At 41.7% G+C, this 24626-nt stretch overlaps 1 protein-coding gene across 8 annotated transcripts in view; it reads right to left on the reverse strand.

Moving 5' to 3' along the window:
- The window catches only part of wnk1b (WNK lysine deficient protein kinase 1b), an 89788-nt gene that overhangs the window by 6191 nt on the left and 58971 nt on the right, over positions 1-24626 (reverse strand). The window contains exons 11-36 of one of the 8 annotated variants that reach the window (XM_086202127.1): positions 23222-23518; positions 20109-21551; positions 17699-17791; positions 17146-17223; positions 16097-16174; positions 14638-14877; positions 13450-13520; positions 13134-13287; positions 12872-12988; positions 12527-12637; positions 11889-11940; positions 11677-11808; positions 10307-11192; positions 9372-9691; positions 9221-9282; positions 8806-8862; positions 6876-6959; positions 6701-6737; positions 6535-6611; positions 6181-6465; positions 5830-6101; positions 5430-5505; positions 5209-5338; positions 3966-4163; positions 3515-3586; positions 832-873 (exon numbers count right to left, since the gene is read on the reverse strand). In XM_086202127.1, coding sequence (XP_086058253.1) covers positions 832-873; positions 3515-3586; positions 3966-4163; positions 5209-5338; positions 5430-5505; positions 5830-6101; positions 6181-6465; positions 6535-6611; positions 6701-6737; positions 6876-6959; positions 8806-8862; positions 9221-9282; positions 9372-9691; positions 10307-11192; positions 11677-11808; positions 11889-11940; positions 12527-12637; positions 12872-12988; positions 13134-13287; positions 13450-13520; positions 14638-14877; positions 16097-16174; positions 17146-17223; positions 17699-17791; positions 20109-21551; positions 23222-23518 — 5464 coding nt within the window. Of the gene's footprint in view, positions 1-831; positions 874-3493; positions 3587-3965; positions 4164-5208; positions 5339-5429; positions 5506-5829; positions 6102-6180; positions 6466-6534; positions 6612-6700; positions 6738-6875; positions 6960-8805; positions 8863-9220; positions 9283-9371; positions 9692-10306; positions 11193-11676; positions 11809-11888; positions 11941-12526; positions 12638-12871; positions 12989-13133; positions 13288-13449; positions 13521-14637; positions 14878-16096; positions 16175-17145; positions 17224-17698; positions 17792-20108; positions 21552-23221; positions 23519-24626 lie in introns of all 8 variants that reach the window. The other 7 variants (XM_086202131.1, XM_086202130.1, XM_086202129.1 and 4 more) reach the window with 7 other exon arrangements.

A 24626-nucleotide genomic window follows, 5' to 3' on the forward strand; every position in this document is an offset into this window, starting at 1 on the left:
TATATGCTACAAAATCACTGTCCACAACTGTACTTCTTCATGTTAGTGGCATAAACTGCATTAATAGATCTAAACTACAAGATCACTTTCATGATATTTGAAACCAGGTCTTGACTTGTATAAATACATTGTTTCATCATATAATTCAGGCTGAAAAAAGATGATTCTAACGTTGTTACGGCATGAAGGAACACTGCATTTTAATCGTAATTATACATAAAAATCTTGTATCTCAAATCCTCAACTAAAGACAGAACATAAAGCCAGTTCAAACAATAATCACCCAGTTGTTCCAACAAAGAAAACTGTCATGTCATGCTGAATAAAATGGAGGCAAATAATAATGAGGAGATGCTGAGTCACGACTGACTGCAGCAGTGTGGAACTCTGGGTAATGTATTCCAGACCACAAGCCATGAAAAGGGAAAGGGGATCAGGAGAAGGAAAGAGGTGGGGGCATAGACAGTTGCCATGGCAGAGTAGGGCTGTTGAAGTGGGTTAGTGTATTGAAACAGTGTGTGTGACTCTGTGTGTGTGTGTGTGTGTGCGCGTGTGTGCGCGCGCACAAGTGTGTATGTGTGCGCAGGTGCATGCTCAATGACGTCAGTTCAGCTGTTTCAGCTGTCAAACTCATTTATTCAACACAAACATGTCAAAAGTGAAAATGCAATGATCTCACTCGACACTCTCTGAAATAACTGAACTGATCTCAAATCTGGCAGAGGGTCAAAGTGTAAATCTAAAGAGGGCAAGAAAAAGCAAGTGCAAGGACAGAGGACAGGGATGGGTGGATGAGGGGAGGGAGGGAAGACCAAAAAGAGAGATAGTTACTACAAAGCTGGTTGCAGGGGCAGACTTTTTTCACCATCTTCCCTGTGCGGCCAGAAGACAACGATCGGAGGAGAGTCAGAGTTAAACCCCGCCCACAACACCCCACAACCAAAGACAAAACATCCTAGTAAGAATATCTGAAGTAGTCACCAGACAACACCCAGGGGTTGAGTTGCCCAAATCTGATCTGACCCATCATCCATTCCTGTCACACAGTGCACAGTAAGATCAACAGCAGTGGCAATAGATAACTTCTCCCCCTCTAGTGGTTACAAGTGGTATTACAGTTTCTTCAAAGACTGGCAGGATTGCTTTTCCCTAAAACCTAGCAAAAATGGACAAGAATCCATCAACCACACAATCCAAAGGAAGAATCCCAATTTGGAAAATAAACTTTATTACTCCAGTTGTTCCAGCATCTGCTATTCCTTCTAACTTACCGGGGGAAAGCGGACCAATACTAACGGCACACTAGAGACGTCCACAGACCGAGCTGGCTAATTTCAGTTAAGCTCTTTGGCTCATTTAGCCACAATATAAAATTCCTGCCATGCCTGGTGCTAGTCTTATACACTGACATACGCCAGTGATATCAATTTATCAACACGATTTTCGGCTAAGATTTTTCACTGGTCATGGAAAGCGTTGGGAAAGGGAGGCTTGTAGGGAACAAATCTAAAAGTACAATCAATATTTGAATACCTAAACAGTCTTTTTATTAGCCACTGAGACCCAGGTCTGTCTCAATAAAAGATGTCCATTTCTTGTTTCACTATATGTAAAAATGAAATCCAGATTTATTTTCAATTTTAAATGTCATCTTATCTGTCAGTGCACTGTGAGACAGGCCTGAAGGGAAGATCTTTATATGAACAACTTAAGAAGGACGTCCACCTGAGGAAGTGCAGGCACTGACTTGTCACAGAACCACGGCAATTAATACTGCGGTAAGAAGTATTTTTCTCTTGAAGATGACATGGCTGCCTGGGTACCATGGCTTTGCAGATATTTTTGGGTAACCAACCCCTGGTTCTAAAATGATTCTGAGTCCTCCGTACAGCTCACAGGGCCGCACCAGAACTGGGTCCAATACAGGATTCAAATATATCAGATATCACTGACTTTTTTTTAACTCTAATGCCAACACTGAGCCACCGAAACAGTCTTTTTATTAGCAACTGAGACCCAGGTCTGTCTCTCTCCCCTTCTGGCTGTGAAGTCATGGGGAGACAGGTGAGGGGTGGGGGTGAGGGAGGGGTGAGGGAGGAGAGAAAGGGCTTTGAGCTGCAGAGGGTTCAGAAGCATTCATTAACATCCATTTATTAAGCACAAAACATCTTACCAGCACTACGTTTTCAATCAATAAAACATGGTTCCAGGAAATCATTAGAAACAACAACTGACGCACAGTATTTGAGCCAAAACTGTGCTTAACAAGTGAGATCAATCAAGTTTGATTGAAAACAAGAAAAACAAATAAATAAAAGGAACTGGGAAAAAAACTTAAAAGTCATTAGGTCAGAACTCAAGGGTTTATTATAGACCGTTACAAGACTAACTACGAAATACTAATGAAATGGAGTGGATGTTAGTACTTTTTTTTTTTTTTTTAACAATATTTGTGCAATGCAGCTGATTTGATCATTGACCAAAACGAAATTTTTAATTTCTCCATGAAAATTTGAAATCATCAACACAGTGATTCCCAGTGACAAGCACCAACTTATTGCTCTCTGACACGTTCAACGACTGAATCCTTACATCGTTTATTTGATGGACGAGTCCCAAGTTGTCCCGCTACCTGCTGCTATCAACAGGATTTTAGATCGCAGACAAAGACCCAACAGGTTATCAGGCATAATGGAAGTGCTTTTTCTTTGATTTTTACTTAACATTTTAAGTTAGATAAGAGATAAACCCAACAGCTGATCATTTATTGGTTGACACTTTTACCCTTTAAATAAGTGGGCCGAATGTTTGCCTATTGACCACACTGTCCAGTCATTTAACGACGTCTTTTTATTAATCAAGTCATACTCCACATTAATAATTCTACAGCTGCTTCACTTCTGGCTGGTGAATGATTTTCTCAACTTAACTGCAGCATCTTTTGGAAGCTTTTTACAAGAAGACAAACACTTTGCTGTGCCCTTTCTTTTAATTACGATGCTATTTATTCTACTTTGACATCAACACAATCAGCAGTGCCAACAGATACGAGAATGAACGATGACTTTGTTTATGAGGAAAGGTTAATGTGGCAAAGATTAATAACGAGAGGAAGAAAGTGAACTAGGTTGGAAGCTCTAGGATGCATTATGGTGTTTATTGTCCTGCAGTAAGAGCCCATCTTGAAAGCTTCTATTAAAATGAAGAGTAATCAGCAGCAGATTTAACCTCACATGGTTGAAGCTGCTGCGAGAAAAAAAATACAGTAGGTTTCTCATTGGTTACAAAAAAATTGTAATCTACACAGACTTATTCGTGACAGTTTTCTGCAGGATTGGTGATATGAGAAGTAGAGGATCTTCCCCTTCAAAGGGGAGGGTGTCGGCATGACTTGACGGATTTAGGAGTAAATAAACAGAAACAAAAAAGAGAACAAAAGTAAGTCAAGACGACGGGCAAAAAGAGAAGAGCAAAGAAATAAAGCGTTACACACAAAGAGCCAAGCAGGGCGTACTCAGAAAGCGCGTCCTCCTGCCGCCCGGCTTGAAGGCCAAACGCTCCGAACCCCAGCTGAACTTTACACAGCCTGAGGAGAGGGAGGAAGATGAGGAGGAGAAGAAGTGGAGAAGAGAAGTGTGTAGAAGAGTAGAGAGAGAAAAGATAAAAGAATCAGCAACCAAGATAGAGGAAAGAGTGAGAGGAGACGTAAAAGAGAGAAAAGGTGATGAAAGGGTAGGAGAGTGATAACAGGTGAAGGAACACACAAGAAGAATGTAACAGTCAGTTAACCATCACGCCGTCTGACACAGACGGAGAGAACTGGACGGATAAATATAGACAAAGAGGAGTGTGCTGTTGTGCAGGAGTGAAGTCAAACGACGTGCATTCATCTTTGTTTGCATGCCAAGTGTTTTCTGAGTTGATATGGCCCTTTGCAGCCGGGGGACTCTTTGTTGCATTCCTACCTGGGGTGGGAGCACACAAGCTGGGCACCGAGAGCGCTGCCTCGCTGGTGTAAGCCGAACACAGGTTGTCACTGGAGGGAGAGGGCTTTAGGGGTTGGAGGAGTGTGCTGCTGCCCGAATCAGCTAATCCTCCTGGCGCTAACAGAGCCAGTTGCCCGGGGTACATCGTTGGGACGCTCTGGGCAGATAAAGTGCTGCCTGGAGATAGCACAAGCCAGAGGCAACAGGGGACAGGGCAAGTTGTAGTAGAGCACACACACGCACATGAGACACCCGTCACCACAGACGCACACATTTACAGACACCCCAACAAACACAGACAGAAAAAAAACAGACAGGGAAGGCGGTCAGAAATGTTTAAGCTCCGAGCCTGCTCCAGCATACACCCACAAGCACACAAGTAGCAGATAAACACACATACATAAACACAAGAACGGTGTAAAATTAGGGTAAATGTTAGCTTTTTAAAACATACTTTGACCTTCCTGACTTTTGAGAGGTGAGGAATCATATTCTATATTTTCTCAAAGATGCTCACAGTGTTAAATGTAAGTTTGTACAGGAACTATTTCTTCTTTAGTTCCACTGAAGGCTTTTCTGTATGTTATTCTTCATAACAAAGACTCCACAAAGAGATTTCCTGCTGTATTTTTTTCAAGTGTCAATTTAAGGAACACTTTGGGATATACACTTATTTGCCAGAGCCAGACAGGAGGACAGATATTCTTCTCTCCTTTGCATGAGGGAGCTGGGAAGCACACAGACCAGCTGACCACTAGTTAGCTTAGAACAGTGAATGGTAGTGGATGGGAAGTGTTAGCATATCCTGATCAATAGTCATCAAATGCACTTTTCTCCAAACAGTCTTTGCCTGCATTAATATAACTAGGGTTGTGCATATCTTTCATTGTGAAATAGTTTAAAATTTGAATGAAATAGATAATCGGAACTACTTTCCTGGGAACAATGATTTTTGGGGAACTAAAAAAAAAAAACAACAACTTTTTTTTTGATAACTAGAAGAATGACTGTTGCTTATAATCATAAAATAAAACTTTTTTTTTTTTAATGACTAGAAGAATGACTGTTGCTTCTAATCATGGCCAACCTTGTAAGAGAGGATGGGGAGGATTACTTTTTGACAAAAACGATATCCTGTCTGGCTCTAGGAAAGATGGGAAACAAATGTACTGAATAAAAAATTGGCATGTTTCTTTAACCTTTACTGTGTGAAGGAACCTACCTGGCTGTAATGGACTCTTGCTACCATGCGTGGAGCTGGTTCTTGATGATTTGGACGACTTGCTTTTGGTTGGTCGTCTTCTCCTGCCAGCCAAGGCTATAACCGGGGGGAGCACTGCAGCTGGAGGAACCTAGCAGATCAAAGAGGTTGCTTGTTCCTGAATGTTATGCATTTTTATATCGCCATGCGGTTTATTTGGTCTGTACCAATAACAAATGTACCTTCCCCAGCCTGGTGAACAGACTGTCGATCTCTTCTTTCTGGCGAGAGTGAAGGGCCTGAATCTCACGCATGTGTCTGGTGGTGGAATAAGGAAATGAAATATATTAGGACAAAAACAAAAAACAGAACAGGAATTAAATATCGACAGGTGCATGAGGGAGAAATATCGGGGGTAAAGAGATGAATCCAGTTTTCTTGAAAGCCCTTTTCAAGAAAGACAGTGGTGGATGATGTGATCCTTGAAGAGGAGAAATGAGAGTAGATGAAGAAGAAAGGTGGGACAGAGTGTAATTTAATTGTCTTTAAGTTACAGAAAGTGCAGGAGAGGAATAAGAAGAAAAAGAGGGGAAAGAAAAACGGAATCTATTGTCTCTCAGTCATGAAAAGAAGATATCTTACTTTTCTCTGAGGCGGTTAACCTCTCGCTTGAAGTCCTCATCCTCAAATTCAGAGTCGTTGTCGCTGCTGATGTAGGAGTTATTGAAGGAATTGTTGTTTAGACTCGGCAGAGAGGCTTTGTGTGCGGTGTCTGGACTCAGAAGGTGACCGGGATCACTGGGACCGTTTGTGGTCTGGACAGCAGGTGAAGGACTGCGTTTAGGCTCGAGGGTTTGCTCCTGGGCACGACTGACCGAGAATCGACCAACTTTAGCCTCAGGATTAGTAGTGACCTGGAAAATTAAATAATTTGATGAAATAACAGATAAATGGTGTGATAATGAAGAAGGTACGGTGGAGCTATAAAAAAACCTGGAAGCGTCCGATGGTCGTGGTCGGCTTTGGGGAGGGACAGGGGGAGGCGAAAGGGGAGGGTTGGTGGGACCCTCCAAGAGTCTTTTGGGGTAGTCCATCCACAACATCTCCAGCTGGTCCGCCTTTCCCTCTCAGAGGAGATGAGGAGTCCTTGTGCAGTGTGTTCTCTGGGCTGGAGAGACTAGACGAGGAGGAAGAGGACGAAGAGGACGAAGAGGTGGTGGATGAAGATTCAGTGCAGGCTGGGCGTTGGACCGACGGCTCTTCGGCTGCCAGCGAAACCTAAGAGAGGCAAATTATTTAGCTCTGGCAATCAGCTCCTCATCGGGGTGGTCTAGGAGGAGGTCTGACCTGGAATCTCCCCAGTTTAATTCCACCTGGAGGATGAGGAGGAGGAGCAGGAGAGTCTTCCTCCAGAGAGAAAGGAACTGAAAAACAGATGTTATAAACGTATAAATGTTATATAAAAGCAATAAGAGCACCAACGTATAAGACTGTGTAAATGTAAGTTACATACCCGCTGGTCCAGCTGAGGGTATGCCACTGTTAGAGGCCTGAGTTAGCGTAAGAGGAAAAAAAAACAGATTGACCAGTGTCAACTCTAATATACAAGACGTTTAGTGTGTGTGTGTGTGTGTGTGTGTGTGTGTGTGTGTGTGTGTGTGTGTGCGAGCGTGTGTGTGTGTGTTTACCTGTGAATGTGTGGTGGCAGGAACAGTCTCAGGACTCAACGCTCTCCTTAACTGAGCGTCCAGGTCCTCGAGAGGCTGCTGGGACTGGAGAGAGAGTTACGGTGTTACACGCACACACACAAAATAATAATGGCAAATACATTGAAAGACAATACGATCTGATTTCAAGTTTTTCACCGTTCACTGTTCTTAAAAAAAAAAAATCTCTATCATTTACTGGCTTTAAGTTTACAATCTAAAAATTACATATATAAAGTTTCTCTCATCTAATAGTGGATCAGAGGAAATTCCTCCCGTAATGTGTAATATCAAAATATATATCTTAATAATTAGGAATATCAGGACATCAGAATCATTTTAAGAATTCTGTACTTAAATCTCCGTGTCAGGTTTCATGAAAACTGAGAAAATGGAAACTGATAAAAAAAAATTATAAGAATATGAATGTGTAGCATACATGTATTTTTTTTAAATAGCAATGAACACATTTTAAAAACTGAGCAAAACGCTGAAGATTTATGGTCTAAACAGACTAATTAAAATGACTAAATTATCAAATGAAAACACGTTAGACTCCAGCAGCATATATCAAATTTTGAAGTCATTTCTCCTTATTTCACTAAATCAGACAATGATGTACCAGCACAGACAAAAAGGTGACGCAGAAGACAAACAAGCGGCCTTTAAAACAGTCCTATTGAGCATTTAAAAATGTTATTTAAAAAAAACAAATCATGGAATTCAAATCAACTGTGAGCTTCAACTGCAGTGGGATTATTTTAATCAAAGACGGGCACATCTAAACCCGTGGGAGTTACGCAAGAAGCGAGACCCAAATGTCGGTAACTTGGCAGTTGCTAGTTTCCGTAAAAGTCATCCATTTTTATTGAGCGTGCTGTTCTGTTTAAATGGGAAATCTATTATTAGATAGGAGCATTCACAGACACAACAAAACAGTCTGCTCACTGTGTCTCTGCCCTGAGGGGTTTATCAAGGCCCGCTAGTCTGTCTGTCTCCATCTTTCTCTTCCTCTCAGATTATCTCGCTGAATCTGTTATCCTAAAAACTAGTGTGACAGACGCCATCTTATCGTTAAATGCCATGAGAGAGTTAAGGGTTCCTAATGTATTTGTGCAGGTGTGATCATTTCTCTGCAGCATCAGACTCATCAGATAATGCGTGCACTCGAATATGAAGTGGTAGCAGGCTACAGCACTGTCGAACGCCCGTACTTACACACATTTCCAAGCAATTACACAAAATCCTGAAGGATGATTCACACATTCTGCACTCCAAATATGAGCTGTCGGGTAGATGCTAGACAGCAAACAACCTAGAATCTCCTTGTGCCTGGTTTAATGCTTTGCTTTGTTTTTTTGTTTTACTTTATACCTCACTTTTGTGCTTTACAAACTTTGTGCAGCATTAACATATCTTTTATGTCTTTATGCTGTGCCCCTTTACATGCTCAGTGCTCACCGTATTGTCCTGAATGCTGTTTTAAATACTATATGAACTGCAAAGGAACGATCTTAACTTTCTGTGCTGTGTTTTATGGAATGACAAAGTCAGAACGCAGTATGAAATAACAAAAAAAAAAGACAATGTTTTTCTTTTAAAAGTGGTATAAAAATAAATAACATTGTGTGCTGTTCTTTCATTTTATTTCTTTATTACTCACATAAAGTCATGATTGAGTTTAAGATTAGGATTTTAATCTTGGCTGCCGCACACACACACACACACACACACACACACACACACACACACACACACACACACACACATATACACAGTCCTACATATAGAAAACAAACAATAGCGCCAATAAAAGTCAACTAAACAGATAAAGCTGCAACAGACATGGACGTAAACTCAGTAAAATTGAAGTTGTGTGTTGTAAAGCACTCTGATAAAGAAGCAAAAACACCTGTATTAGACAAGGTCCAGGGAAGGACGGCAGGAGTTCTGAAGAAGGAGAGGTGGCCTAATTCCAGAAAGAGAGAGAGTGAGAGCGAGAGAGAGAGAGAGAGAGGGATGAGATGAAGAGGCGTGGGAGAAATGAGAGATTTGTAAAGGAAGTTATTAGACAAGTGCTTTTGAGGGTGAGTTGGGAGGGTGAATGAAGAAATTCCCATGCCAGGTGAGTTTTGAAGAAAGTGAGGAGAAACATCTCGCAACACCTAAAGTATAACTAAAAAAAAAATCAACTATTGGCAACTTCTTCCCCTTTTTAAAATGTAGAATAACTAATAGTCTTATGACAGATTGAAATAAATCTTATATAACTTGTGGTCAAATTGAATCAAAAATAAGGATTCTTATGTAATGCAAAACTCACTCACCGGTACCCTGGATAAGGGGGGTTTGGATGGAGTGGTCTGGACAAACGTTGAGGCAGCAATGACTGCAGAAATGGATAATTACGAATGAAAAAATAATTAAGCAACAATCACTTACACTGAAAAACATAATATCTCCTTTCCACCAACCTACCAGTTTGAGCAGGTGTAGAAATAGGTGTTCCAGGGGCTTGGACTGAAGCTGGGGACCCTAATGCGAGGTTGGAGGGGGGTTGAGGAGGATTGGCTGCCTGGCAAGAGCCGATGGTGGTGACAGATGTGGTGGAGGTAGAGCAGGTGCCTATTGGAGAAGAAGTGCCTCCTGCTGGGGCTCCAGAGACGGAATCAGCAGCTGACAGGTCTCCCTGAGCAGAGGAGACCCCTCCTCCCAGGTCCATGAAGAGAGAGCGCAGCTTCTTCTCCAGAACTTGGATGTCATCTGGTTTTCCTTGGGACTCAATGGACGCCTCACATCTGAGAGACAATATATAAGATTGAAAAAAACACGCTACTCCGTCCTGATTGATGCACTGACGCTTTAAAACAATAAGATGGATCAATAACAGGAAAACAAAAATATATTTAGGTCTGCAAATGCATTCATTGAAAAATCTTTTCAGTAAAGAGATATGCTGTATACTGCATAAAAATACAGCCCTCCAAAATTATAATGGGAAAACAAACTTGTCAGTTGCATTAGTAAGTCGTTTAAATAAAAAAACAAAAAGTCAAAATAAAGATGAACCATAATTATCAGATTTAAAAATTATAATCAAACATAATAATCAATGCCGTAAGTTTGACTTCTTCCTAATAATTTTTGTTTTTTTTATCTCATGTAAGTATCCTATTATTATAATGGCTACATTTGATCTTTTTTTGTCTTTCACTGGCAGAAATGAGCTTTGGTATGAAGCTCATTTAACGTCGATGAAACAAAAAACAACACAGACTCAACTGTGTTTGAACTTGGAAGTCTTTGAGCAATCAAAGCTGGCTGGGCTTGAAGTATTTAATTTTCAGTATAATAAAAGTATTGTGGTTCCAATACTGTTCTAACGGGGAGTGAATACTGGCCGATAATCTCACCTTGCGTCACACTCTCCACAGTGAGTGTGCGTCTGCCCGGGTAGGGCTGCTGTCTGTGGCTGGGAGTGTACCAGGGTTGGCTGGACTAAAGGAACATTGGTGGTAACTGGCTGAAGCCCCACAGAGGAAGAAGAGGAGGAAGTGGAGGAAGGAGGGGTGGGGTGGGAAACAGCAGGAGTGGGCTGGGGGCCTGGGATCACAGTGGTGGGGATGACAGAGGAAGACAGGGAAGGAGAAGAGGAGGAGTTGGGGGAGATGACGGGTTGATCAGGAGGGACTTCGCTGGCTGGGAGGGTGGAGGGAGCGGAGGAGACCGTCTGGGTGGGAGGGGAGGTTAAGGTTGCTGGTGGGATGCTGGTTATGCTGGCCAGTGGTAAAGTGGAAGGTACTGGAGTAGAATTGACAGCAGAGACTGTTGCTTGGGCCTGGGGCGGAATCTGTGCTTGCCCCTGTCCCTGGGGTTGGGACACAGCCTGCATCCCTGGCTGTGACAGTGCTTGTGACTGAGGGACAGACTGATTAACCATAGAAGAAGGAGGGGAGGAGGAACAAGGTGGGCTTAAACAGATGGAGGGAGAGGAGGACAAGGAAAGAGGAGGAAGAGGGGCATCCTGCTCCTGCGTCTGATTCAAATTAGAAGGAGCAGCAGCAGCATCAACATTGGGAGTGGTTCCACTGACTGCGCTGGCCTGGGAAGGGACAGACGCTGCTGGAGGCTGCAGAGGAGGATGAGCGGAGTGGATGGAGGCTGGGGCGGTGTTTGGTCCCGGATCAAACTGACTCTGCGTTTGTCGGAGCTCTGAGAAGGCTTGATGTAAGCTGACGGCTCCTGCAGACTGAGACAACACCACACCTTGGCCGGAAGTCTGAGTCGAAGCAGGAGGAACTAGAAAAAAAATAATGACAATCACTGTTAGTGCTGAACAATCCCGTTCTGATTTATTTGTTATTTCAGAAAGCAAATCAAATGTTATTCTCTCACAACATTACTTTTTTTAAGCCCTTTTTTGGTGTGGTGGTTAGGGCAGCTTTTATAGATTCAGTTTATGATTTATAAAAAAATACGCAGGTTTCACTATTACATTGCAGTGTTACAGCCGGAGACTGGTCAAGAGGAGACGGCTCTTACCATTTGTTCACATTTTTTAAAAAATATGAATAAATATCATCTCCTTTAATTTTTTTTTAGGCCACCTATCTCAAGTCGTCCTTTAATAGCTGAATGAGACAATCTGACCCCCATCTGATCAAATGAACAGATATGATGTAAAAAATAAAAATCCCCTGTTGCCCTCTTACGCATTAATTAAACACAGTCATGTATTATTTATGTATTTCGAACCAATGAGCAATTCAGCATGTAATCTTACCCGTTTCAGCAGAGGCAGGAGAGGGAGAGGCTGCAAAGATGAGTTCCTTCAGCCTGGCTTCAGGCACGGGGCTGACAATGAACTTCCGACCTGCTGAGTGAACTACTTGTGCTGTTGCACTTGGAGGGATGTCTGGAAAGAGGTAAAGTGATGCATAGCAGAATATTATTAAGCAGCCATGCATCATCTGTGATAGGTATTATTATTTTTACCTGGCATTGGGACAGATATAGCAGGAATCTGCTGTGCCATGTCACCGGCCACCTGTAAATCATTAAGAAAATGTGATATTAAAGCCACAGTGTGTAGCGTTGATCTCACCCTGCTGGACATGAGTTTTATCACAACAGCACGGGCTGGTGCAGATTTTTGCAATCAGACACAAATAACAGTTGCCCATGATGACTTTAATTAGTACTGTGTGACTTCTTTTGACTTGAACCTAAGGTACGCACTATGGTTTTAACCATAAAGAATCATTTAAGATAAGCATCCCTAACACCCCGCAAAAACAGACCGAGAGACAACTCAATTCAGTTCAATACAAACAACTTAATTCATTCCTGAGGGACAATTGTCCAGGGGCATAGAGCAGCAAAACGCACCAGGATGTCACGAGAAGTAAAATATGTCAAACACAATCCAACGTCACTTGATCATGTAGTTAAGTTAAGTTAAAATCTGATGCAGATCATAAAACTGACATGAGTAAAAAATAAATATGCTCTCCGGGACATATTAATCAAGTGACAGGGATACCGAATATTATAAACGTACCCGTAACATGATTAAGCCATGCCTAGCGGAAGGTAGGGGTTACTCTCACAAGGCCCCCTCCCCCAAAACTCACCTGGCTGCTTGTGTCTCTCTCCAGTCCTTTCTCATCAGCGTTCTCGATCACCTCTCTGACCTGCTCGATGAACGACTCTCTCTCACTCTCCAGGATGAACTCACTCTGGACCTAAATACATAAAAAGGAAAAAAAAAAATCTCCGTCAGAAGGTGGTTTTGTGAGAGATTCAGATGTGTGCAAAGAGTGTGTGACAGACAGAAGGAGTTCAGCGTCGACGTTATGCTTCCATGTGGCAGATTTTGTGTCAAAACAATCATTTTTACACCACAGTGAACTCTCATTAAAAAAGAGAAGATGATTGTTTATGTTTTGTTTATGTTTATATTCCAACAGAGTGTGTACCATGATCTGGGCTATTTCCTCAGGGTTGTCTCCATCTAGGTCAAACCTGAAGGTCACCATCTTCCTGTTGTGTGTCTCCAACTGACACTCGGCAACCCTATCTCCTCGGTTGGATATCTAAGACACAGCGTGCAAAAACACACACGCACATACACATGCGCACACACACACGCACACATAAGACAAACAGATAATATGATTGCAAGGACACATTTTTTTTTGTGCAATAAAAACGTTTTGAATTTACAGAACGCGATATTACATTGAGAACATTGAGTTTCGCCTTGGAGATCTTCTCATGGCGTGATCGACTTCGTACAGAACGTCTCTGATGTCGCTTGGTGGAGCGCCCCTCATGACGACCTCCCCCTCCACCTTCATTACCGTCACTTAGACCCGAAGTCTCTGAGTGGCCACTGAGTAATGGGTAGAGGTGAAAAGGACACAATGAGAGAATGCATCAGGTAAGAAATGAGAATTGTACATGATTGTAGGGTAACTGTGTTTTTTCGCGCGCACGTGTGTGTGTGTGTGTGTGTGTGTGTGTGCACGTGCGTGCGTGCGTGTGAACTCATTACCTCTCAATAGACGACTGAACTTGAGGTGGATGAAGCTGGAACTGGGACACTTCGGGAGGCTGAGAGGCGGACTGAAAACGTTCACACAGTTACATTGGTATGCAGATACAGCACACGCATTATAATTTTCATCAATTCCACCATCACCATTGGGATCATTTAGGGGAAGAAAACAAGCGGGAAAAGCATGAAATTAGCAGGTAAAGCGTGACAATAAAAAAAAAAAGGAGAGAGAGAGAAATCTAATACACTTGAAAGAATTGACTTCATGGTGCCACAGTAATGAAAACTGAATCAAATAATTAGGGACTAATTTTGAGCAAAACATGCCAAAATTGAGGCTACAACTTATTTAAACTAGAGCATGCAATGAAAAGAAAGTACTGAGAAATGCACCTGAAGAGATATCTCTAGTGCCTACACTTGATAATTGTCTCTTTCTCATAGTTAAATCATCAGCTGTACTGAAAGATGCCTCGCAAGCTTCACACAAGTTTTTAAGTCCACAGTAGCAGAGATAAATCTAATAGGAGACAATGTAAAAGACATAAAACATATACAGCCGCAAATATGGATCAATACTCCTCTAACAGAGTAAAATACTCCGTTGATGTGAAATATTTGATACTGTAGCCGACTGATATTCAAGGCTCATTAAAAACATCTACATCCATTTTTCCCTTTCAAGAAGCTGGTTATGGTGGTGAGATGCTGTAAGAACCAATGATAATGCAAGATTCGTTCATTTCCTTTGTTAAATTGTGCAATTTTAATTGCTGTCGCCACATAAAACCTGGTTAAGGTTAACTATACTATGTTGTATATTTTCAGTTCTTAAAAAAATCGAGTGAAGAAATGGAAGAGAAAAATAAACATCAGTTACATGTAAGCTATAATTGGTGACAAGCCTAGTTGTGGAATCTGGTACCTGGTATTAATATTAAGAATGTCTTCGCAGCTGCAAAACACCTCAAGTGTACATATTTTACAACATTTAAAAAAGTAAATATACAAACTACTGAGTAACACAAAGAAAACAGAGAAATTAGAAGAAAGTGCTACTCTCGTAAAAAAGTTATAGTAACCACTCTTATAGAAAATGATTTCCAACCTGCAAGATTCAACTTAGACTAATGGGAGCACAGGGACATGATGTCCATGTGGTGGGTCTGACTGTCCAATCAGTACCTGGGAGGGGGCTTCCATAGTGGTATCAGATGGGGCGGTGACTACACTGATGATTGGCACCACGGTAGCCAATGGCTGGGGCACAGGAGGAGGGGAAACATTTGGCATCACCCCAACAGGGAGTGGCAGAGAGGAGGGAGGGGAAACCACAACCGCTGTCGGCATGGTAACAGGAAGGGACGGCGAAGGAGAAGTGAGGGTCACCAAGGAAACAGTAGAGGTAGACGGAGTTACACTGGGCTGAGAAGAAGAGGAAGGTCCGATGAGAGGAAGAAGAGGTGGAGACAGAAAAGGAAAGGAAATACAGGTAAGGAAGCGGGCAGGTGGGAAGGAAAAGGTGGAGAGAGGATAAGGAAGTAGATGAATCTGCCAACTGATCAAGTGGCCAATCTAGAGTCGGTTGCCACGACAACGGGACAGTAAACTGAAGAGTTGCCCTGCTGAGTCAGGTATAATCACAATGTGTCAGTCTGGGTCGCTATTGGTCTTCTGATAAATCAATTTAACAGAAAAGGTTGCAGAAGTTCAAAGACCAATCACTGATATATGGAACACAGTTGACGTCTGTTAGTGACTCAAGTCCTACGACAAACAATGCGACAGGACAAGTGCGTAAAACACAAACCACTGCGAGACCATGCGATCACAAATCTATACTTACATCTCTACAGATGAAGCACTGCGACTTTAAAAAGTGGAGGGGGAAAAAAAAACATGAAAGTGGTCCCAACATCACACTACAAACGGAAACCCGTGACTGAAAGCATACACATACGTCAAGTCTCATCTTCGAATCCATGTCAATTCACTTCAGACGTACAGAAAATCAGGATTCAATGGCAAGTAAGTCATTCCCTACACTGCGATGGAGACAGAAAAGGCTGGATTCTAAAAAAGGGACAAACGATCGGGAACCTCTCATTATAAGCTAGTACAGTTCAACGACCTCCAAAATGACCATGAAAAAAGACTACGATTTTCTTTCTTGGGCTGGTAGATTATATCTACTTGTATAAAATAAAATGGCAAGTAATTCCATGTCAACAAAATAAAGACTGACATTTTTTTTGCACATTGAATTCCAGATAGAAGAATCAGGAATTCCTCATCCGCCTATAAATCCTCAAATTGCAAGAGTCCACATTCCTAAACCTCTTGTTTTTTAATATACGGACGATGACATCACACTTTCCAACATTCTTGACTGTCCACTGAAACCCATGTTTCCTACTTTCAACAGACGCAAGTTTTGTTTTATGAAGGATTTGGGTTTAACGGACAAAAATCCGAACAAACGGACCGAGGGTAAACAAAAAAGAAGAGGAAAGGACTTTTACTTCAGCTATTCAGAAGGATGCACACATAAATAATGACAACAACAACAAAAATACACAATTCGACATGAGGATAGATCCTTATTTACACCAATACACACATACACTGCTGTTCAGAGTGTTACCTGAACAAGAGCTAGCTGAGCAGCTTGGTACAGAAGAAAAAGATGCTCAATACTGGGAGACGGACTGAGGTCACACAACTTAACACACCCAGTAATTTGGTGCATAAAAAAAAAATCACACAAAACACATAACCACAAGAGCACACACACACACACACACACACACATGCAAACAGACAGATAAACAGTATAATTCATGCAGAAAACAAACCCGGTGATAAACACAGGCAGCGTGCCGATGAGAACGGAAAGACAAAATAAAGAGAAGGAAAAGAAAGAGAGAGAACACTGAGCCGATGAGTTTCTATGCATTTAAATATGCAACTGAATTCAAGTAAAACATGCAATAAATCAAATAACATTATGAACTGGAGTGTTGGGACAGTCTGGCTGAGTGGAAAACATTTTTTAAAAAACAATCATATGAACTAACATTGTTTATGTGTTTATTATTGTCTTCATGCAGTCTGGTTTGTAAGTCCCAAACCCTTTCTACTGGCAAATGGTATAAATTTCTGTGTGTGTGTGTGTGTGTGTGTGTGTGTGTGTGTGTGTGTGCGCGCGCGTGCGTGCGTAAGCATCTGTTCATATCATTGCCCATATTTTGTCTCTGTGTGCTTCTGTGCCTCTTTATGTATGAATCATCTACACTCGAGCGTACAGGGAAAACAGAAATGCTAGCAGATATTTTGGAGCCCCGAGACGAATAAATCAAGAGTGCAATAAAGTCGGTGCTTGTGTTTATTAGAGTAGTAGCCATCTAGCATGTTTGGAAGACATTGAAGTCAGATACTTGTTAAACGAAGCACCTGTTTGCAGGGATCCAGCGCCAGGTTGTGTGAATACGGAATGTATTCATGAAGTATTGTCTGGGTTTTGGCCAGCTGGGCCTTAGCATGAGGGATCTTTTTAAAAACTAATACATTAAACCGCGTAGCAGTGCAGTGTGTGTTCAGTTAAAGGTATTTGAATAAACGATGCACCTCTTAAACCCCAAATTAATCCAAGAAAACCTGTATGCATGTTATCAAATTAAAGGGTTACTGTACCTGTGTAGTTGCCTGCAGTAGCGATGTGTGTGTGGGGCTCTGAACTGACGTACTGACAGACTGACTAGACGAAACAACCTGAAGAGAGAAAGAAATAGGTGAACGAATTCATCAGAAATTAGGGACAAAAAGGACGGCTGGATAAAATAATCTCATTTTATTACGTTGTATTATATTTTATCCAATGAGCTCGTGTACAATACGAGGGTATTGCAGTTCTTAAGTGAGACACTGACAATGATATCATTCGTCAAGTGTAAAATTAGATAACCCTCATGTAAACATAGGGATTGTAAAAAAGGAAAGTGAGAGCGCTCCATGATTTTGCAAATAAACTCATTTTTCTTCAAAAAAGAAGGTGGTTTTACTGCAGGCAAAGTGCCAGCTCTGTGGGAGTGGATACCTTGAAACAAACTAGGGAGGAGATATTTTTGTTTTTACTAGATTTGGACATCAACAGTATATAGCAATAAAAAAAGAGAAGAAAGAGAGAGAGAGAGAGAAAAAGAGAGAGGTGAGGTGAAAAATGTATCGCTTAAGTTCTGGTAGTTACCTGCTGGGGGGTTCCAGGGGGTCCCGTTTGGGATGCAGCAGATGCAAGAGGTGTTCCTGGAGCTGGCTGTGGGGTAGAGGCCTGAACCTGCTGCTTGGAAAGAGGACAGAGAAGTGGGCAGACAGGAGGAGATGCAGTGGTGTAGGATGGAAGTGAGAAATTAAAAGAGAGAAAAACAGGAAATAATCAGAACACGTCCGTGGCTTGTGGATCAGGAACTGCACATGAGTACAAACACAAGGTGCGTCTACTGCACTCTAGTTTTGTTTCTATATTTTATTCTTGTGTATGCACGCATGCACACAGACAACACGCTCGTTTGAAAACTGATACACACACACATACAATACTGGGGTTAGGTAGGTGGTGAGTAGTGGGTTTTCTCATGCAGTTCATCCTGAATGATTGTCAGTGACAATAAGTGAATGTTACAGTCAAAGAAGCATCGAGAAGAAGCTAAGCAAACACTTAAAAAAATTTAAATCTATTATAAATATATTTTTAGACACTTCCAAAGACCCAGGTAGAAAAATATTTGAGTCTTGTTTGTGTGGTGTGCCTTCTTTATGGAATAGAATCACTTTATCGCACACAATAATATGATGTCAAACCCTCACCTTTCTTGTGCTCTAACGTAAACCCCTAAAAAGGGTTTTCAAAGAATTCCTCAAACGGAGTGTGACTGAAATGTTACACAATTTGAGAAAAATGGTTCAAGTAAATCCTGTGCAGCTGCCATTCCTGATTTGACCCTGATGCGTTCTACAGTAGCCTGACTTTGGTTTTACCTCTCCCTGCTGATGTCTTTGTGTATTATATGGCATTGAAGCACAGCAGCAGTCCGACCTATGATCAAATGAACCCTTAGAAGGCCACATGCAACTTTATACTTGCCAAGAAGCTCTCTTTCACAGAGTGCAACGGGAGCTCACACAAGTATAGTTGCACTTAAAACACTTATACCTACCTTTTCCTACCATCACAGGGAGTCGCTTAAAAATGAATGATCTAATAAAGCACAATCATTTCATAAAAATGTCTAGAAGGATAAATTAACATAAATGGCGTGGAGCAAAAAACGGGAACTACTGGTGGGTAACAGAGAATGAAATGAGGATGTGCCACAGCCGTGAAGAAAAGTAAAGGTGACACTGATAATATCAGCATTCTAAGGGTTTAATGAATTTCAACTGTGACCTTTGAACTTTATTGTAGGGAGTGGAAACCCAGTCTGGGTAGGAAATAGCAAATAAAATAATAAAAACCAACAACATACAACTAAATTGAAGCCAAAAGCAACACAGAGCAGCAAAAATCAAAAGAATACAAATGATAAAATCAGCATGTTACATTGCTACGTGAAATTCTGTCTAAGCCCCCTTTGGTTTTGTTGTATGTTTTTGTGTGTTTGTCCACACAAATCAACAAAGTCTTGCAGTTTTAGAGCATAGTTCAATTATTATCATTATTATTGTTTTCAACCAGCCTCAGTTAGCCAATTCAACTCTTTCAAAGACAAATAGAAATCGGCTAATGTTAAATGTGTGATATTGCTATTCAGCACTTTAAAATGACGTCCTTAAAACAGACTTTGGATTTGTACGAGCAAAAAGTAATGAATAAATAAATAAATAAACAGAAAATAAATATATTTATCAAGTATACCATACATACAGTATACCTGCACAAACACACGTTACTCATATACAGGCATATATGAACATACAGACAAAATATTACTTACTGATAATGACAAATAAATCATATACACAAAATAAAGACAGAAAAGAGGAGGCTTAGACTGTTTGCTTATTAGGCTTGTAGAACAGAGCGTGTCTCAAACACAACCTTCTAACTGTCTGTCTTCTACACACGGAGAGTGCCATCATCGATTTAGTCAAACGTGTTCTTAGGGTCTCTGCTTGTCTGATCTTGTGCTGTCTGCCGTTCACTTCTATGTGTAAATGATACGGAAAGAATAATGTGAGACATATTACATGAAGGAGGACCGTGAGACGCGCTCTGTAATATTGATATTACTGGCGGGGGGAGGGGGGGGGGGGGGGGTTAAACATCACAACCTAACGACATGATGACAGAGAAGCATCATCTGGGGCTCGTGGGTTGGTGGGGTACAAATACAACATGGACCGGTATAAAAACCCTTGGGTCAATAACTTTTATTAATTACTTAAGCTACTTTATACGTAATGAAATATTATTTTCCTCAGAAAAAACTAGCCTTTATGGCTCAAAATATGTATAATGTTTGCAGCAATAAATATGTAAATCTCCATCTAGGAGCAAAATCTTGTAATGTCGATATGCTTCAGGATTCTGGAGGACAAGCAGCTCACGTAATTTCAACTTGGAATTGACCCAAGAGGTTCTTAGGATTGAAACTTAGTACCAGAGAGGGGTTATTAGCCTGCATGGCCAGCAATGACTCATGGTATGTCATATCAGGTTGGGCTGGTACCACCCCTCCATGCCGGGCCCACACACTCTGAATGAGATTCTCCAGCTGCGTTGATGATGCTCCCCCAGGTGGGAGCTCAGCCGATGGGGTGGGAGGGAGAAAACTCTGCATGGAGGGTGGATGTCCCTGGGTATCTATTGGAAGCGCTGATGAATTAGAGAGCACGGCAGAGGAGGAGTGAGGGATGGACTGAGCGGCTGAGGAGTCAAACTGAGAGAGGAGAGGTGGAGGAGGAGGCGACTGGAACTCTCCTGCATCAGAGGAGGCAAGAGAGTCACTGGATGGTTCTGGGCTTCTGTCTCTTACACCTACATGATGGAGGAGAAGACTTCCTGGAGGTAACGGGAGCTCAGGACTGATATACGTGTACAGCTCTTCTGTGACTGGCTGGAGTCGAATATACGAGCCTGAGCCACCTGATCCTGTTCCACTGGTGTCCTCTAGAGGGAGGTCCATGGAGCTTCTTCGGGCTCGGTACAGTCTGGATGCCAGGAGGCTTGGGTCAGTAGCAGCGGCTGCAGCGGCGGCAGCTAAATGGAACTCAAAAGCACTTCCAGCAGGTTGTGAAGCATCACCCATTCCTGGAGATACTGAGATAGGGAAGGCCGATGGTGCGGTGTGCTGCGGTGGAGGATAGCATCCATCAGATGAAGAAGAAGAAACAGGACCACCAGTGGATGCACTCACGGAATGTAAAGGCGGAGGGATTGGACTATGGCAACTCATTCTTTGCATCATGTGTTGGTGCAGGAAAGCTGGTTGAGGTGGCGGACCAGACTCATAGCTCAGACCCGCTGCTGCTGCTGCTGCTGCTGCTTGTCTCTGCTGATGGAAACTCAGGTGACCAAGCTGGTGTGCAGTCAATGGATATCCTCCGTACGCCATTGCTTCATAATGGTCCAATAAGGCAGCTTGATTTAGACTTAATCTCCTCACTGCTTCCTCATGTTCTGCTCTCATATCTTTGTAGCCATAAAAACTTTGGTCAGACTGTCCTGGCAGAAGCAGAGGCTCCCCAACTCCAAGTCTCTGAGCAGCAGCTGCAAAACCAGGATTGACCATGAAGAAAGAGGGGGTCTCAACACCCTCCATTCCAGAGAAGGGGTGCAGGCTACTCCCGTAGCGAGTGTAGGCAGGCTGGAAATGTCGAGTATGTGCCTCCAGAATAGATGTGCTCTTGCGTCGCTGAGTGTTGTAGGCCTTTGGAGGGCCAGTTGGAGGAGGCGAGAAGGAAATGGGGCGCTCGGGGATGGAGGGGAAGAAAATAGTGGGTGGGTCAGGGAGCAATGGGAGGGGGATGCTCCCTCCTGCTCCTCCTCCTCCTCCTCCTGCTGTGCTTGCTCCTCCACTGTAGGGGTGTGGCATTGAATGCTGCTGCGACAATGAGATATAATGGGTTTAAGAATGAGACAATGAGAGAGAGGCAGAGCAAAGGCCCACATTGAATGGAGAAAACAGCAAAGAGCATCATTTCAAAAGAAGAAAAAAATGGCAACATATCCTCGCACACTAGAAATAAAACGATGTTGTTAAGGAAGGACAGAATATACTCAAGAGATATGGTAGAAGAGAAGTAATGGAAGGATATGAAGCGAGATTAACAGCCAGTACAGCACAAGACGAGCAGACAAGACAGTCAAGACAGAAGAGGAGCACATAGTTACTGAAGAAGAAGCTCAGAGGCCAAATACTCGAAGATCATTAATCTCCTGATGCATCCTCACTCAGAAAAAATGTCTATTTCATGTTTAAAAGTAGCTTAATACTGCTACTTAAAACTGCTAACGGATTACAGGATAATTTGTAAACCTCATGACAAATGACTAATGAGAAGTTTGGTTTTTTTTACAGTCAAGGAAAGAATTCCAAGCCTAGAAATTTAAGGGGGAGAATGAAAAGATTTCTCTCAAAACATTTTGTTAAAAACAAAACCAAATGACCTTTACTTGTTTATTTTGTTCTTTTTTTATCTTATTGTATTGTCAATTTAACTATTTTGTACTTTGTCAATAGTTATCTATATTTAGTTGTTCCCTCTGATGTTTTTAGAACTTCTGTATTGAAAAGTACGAAAGAATCTATTTTTTAATCATTATTACTGTCAAAAACAAGGCCTGCAATGTCCCTGAAGTACTTTTAAAGCGAAAACCCAGGTAGTTGTGCCGTGTACCTCTGGCACAGAAGGGACAAAATATTCTGGTGCAACAACTTTCTGGGAATTCAAATTTTTAGCATTTGTGATTAATTTTGTCTAAAAAATATGCAGTTTTCTGTTGGCTGATGCAATAAAAAAAAAATTTGAAGAGCCAAATTTACTGTAAAGCCAGTCAATCTGTATTCAAGGTGATCACGTGGTGGACCACTAGAAGCAGAGAGACAGCGAAAGAGAGATGGATCAGTAGAATGAGAGACTCACAGCAGTGTCTGAAGAAAAAAAAAAAGTTGAACAAACATATATTAATACACAAAGAGAGATAAAGGGACAAGATAATGTTGCCACTTAAAGTGAAAAACAGATATGACATTTCTCCAACGATTAAGCAAAAGCTCAAATTCGAAAACCCATGCTAAACTGCTAGCTTAGCTTTCACGCTCAGATTTTCTTCACATTCCCCTCAGAGAAGTGAAGGATTCTTGGCCGTCAACCTCGTTCTTGATCAATTCTTATGATATTTCCTAGTGCATATCCTCTTGAACTTAAATCAACTTTTTGATTCCATGTGGATGTTTTTTTGTTTGTTTTTTTTGAAAAATCACGTGGTTAAAAACCTAAGGGTGCTACGCAATCATGAGACGTCATCTTTTCAGTGCTTTCATTCACTATGCGTCCTCCAGGAATTAAGAGGAAATTACTGATGTTTGTAAAGTCAATTCAATTTGTTCAGGGTTTTCAAATACCAATATCACAGGGCGTCCTTGTATGGAAATATTCAAGCAGGTTATTATCTCTAATTCAGACACCAGTGTGGCCCCATAACCTCCCATCTTTCTCCCATGCTCTTTGGTTCTAAACACCACTAGGGAATATAGGATGTGGAACCTACAGGGGTGGAGAACAGGGCAGGTAGGCTGGCCCTCCGCTGCCTGGCCCTGGGCAGAGAGGAGGCCGAGTGAAGAGGTAGGACCGTCTCCAGGGCTTTGGAGAGACGCCCAGCGAATGTGTCCCTCTCTGCTGTGAGAGGTGTGCAAGGGGAAGTGGTGGCGTAGGAGGACGACAGGTCGGGAGGAGGGGTAGTGGGCTTTGGGGGAACGGCAACGGGCGAAGGAGTAAAGGATAAGGAGTAGGAAGAGGGGGGGACGCAAACCGACATGCTACGACTTCGACGACGGCGTGACGCAGACTGTAGGCCGGGGAGAAGGGTGATGGAAGAGGTGGGGACCAACATGAAAAACAAACACAAAGAAATTAAAACACATAAATAGAGACAGAAAACAGCAATAACGTGAAAACACAACAATTGAACAAAAATAAACATACAACTGAAGGAAAAAACACAAACAAATAAAACAAAAGCAAAGTAAATTACGTAAGAATTTAACACATAACACATAATAATAGGTACCTCTTCCAAAAAATGAAAAAGACACAAGATCACAAATACAATTTAGAAGAAGTTCAGGATTTAAAGATGAATTTCAACATTGACCCAACATGAATCATATATATTATGATATCATAAATATAGAACTTGAATAAACAACAAAAAGGTAGTAAAGACAACTGCAAGAAAAGGCGACAATAAATACAAAAACAAGAACAGAAAATAATCTCCAATTCGTAGTTTCAAACAATATTCAAGATATGACAATAAAAAGAACTGACTGGTTATTCAAACCAAGCAATGGGGTTATAATTTAATATAATGAACCCGTCAAGGCTTCTACATTGTGAACAATAAATGGATGTGCCGGAAGTCACCGGATGAAAAACTATCTATATTAAATATTATCACATGAGCAAAGCTGACTTCTCTTTTATGAATTATTTATGATGATGGCCTTGAGAAATAAATGTGACTCAACAGCTCCAGCGTGGCTGCTCAAAGGTCAACAATTGATATGATTATGGTTAAAAAAACAAAGTGAGTGAATAAACCACATTGTGGTTGTTACATTAAATCAATTACGAGGAGTGAATAAACAGGAGAAAAACAAAGTGGAAATACACTTTTAGTTGCTTTAATTTGCTGATGACGTGCATCCTGTTTTTCTGACGCTTCTCACTAAACCTGAGGAGTCTGACCTTTCTACTTATCCTTTAGCTAGAGGCTGAAACTGTTACCAATCTAGAATGTGATGACTTACATCGGAGAGCCACTGAGGCATTTATAACCAAGCCAAATGGCTGTTGCTGAAACCAAGACTGTTTATTCCCTATGAAAGAACAAGTAACTGCACTTCAAGGTTTAATTTCGGACCCGAAAAAGCTAGAGCTTCTTATTTTGTACA

The sequence above is a fragment of the Aulostomus chinensis genome, chromosome 4, assembly GCF_037954235.1.
Source record: "Aulostomus chinensis isolate RoL2024-O1b breed Wild chromosome 4, RoL_Achi_v1.0, whole genome shotgun sequence".
Lineage (NCBI taxonomy): Eukaryota > Metazoa > Chordata > Actinopteri > Syngnathiformes > Aulostomidae > Aulostomus > Aulostomus chinensis.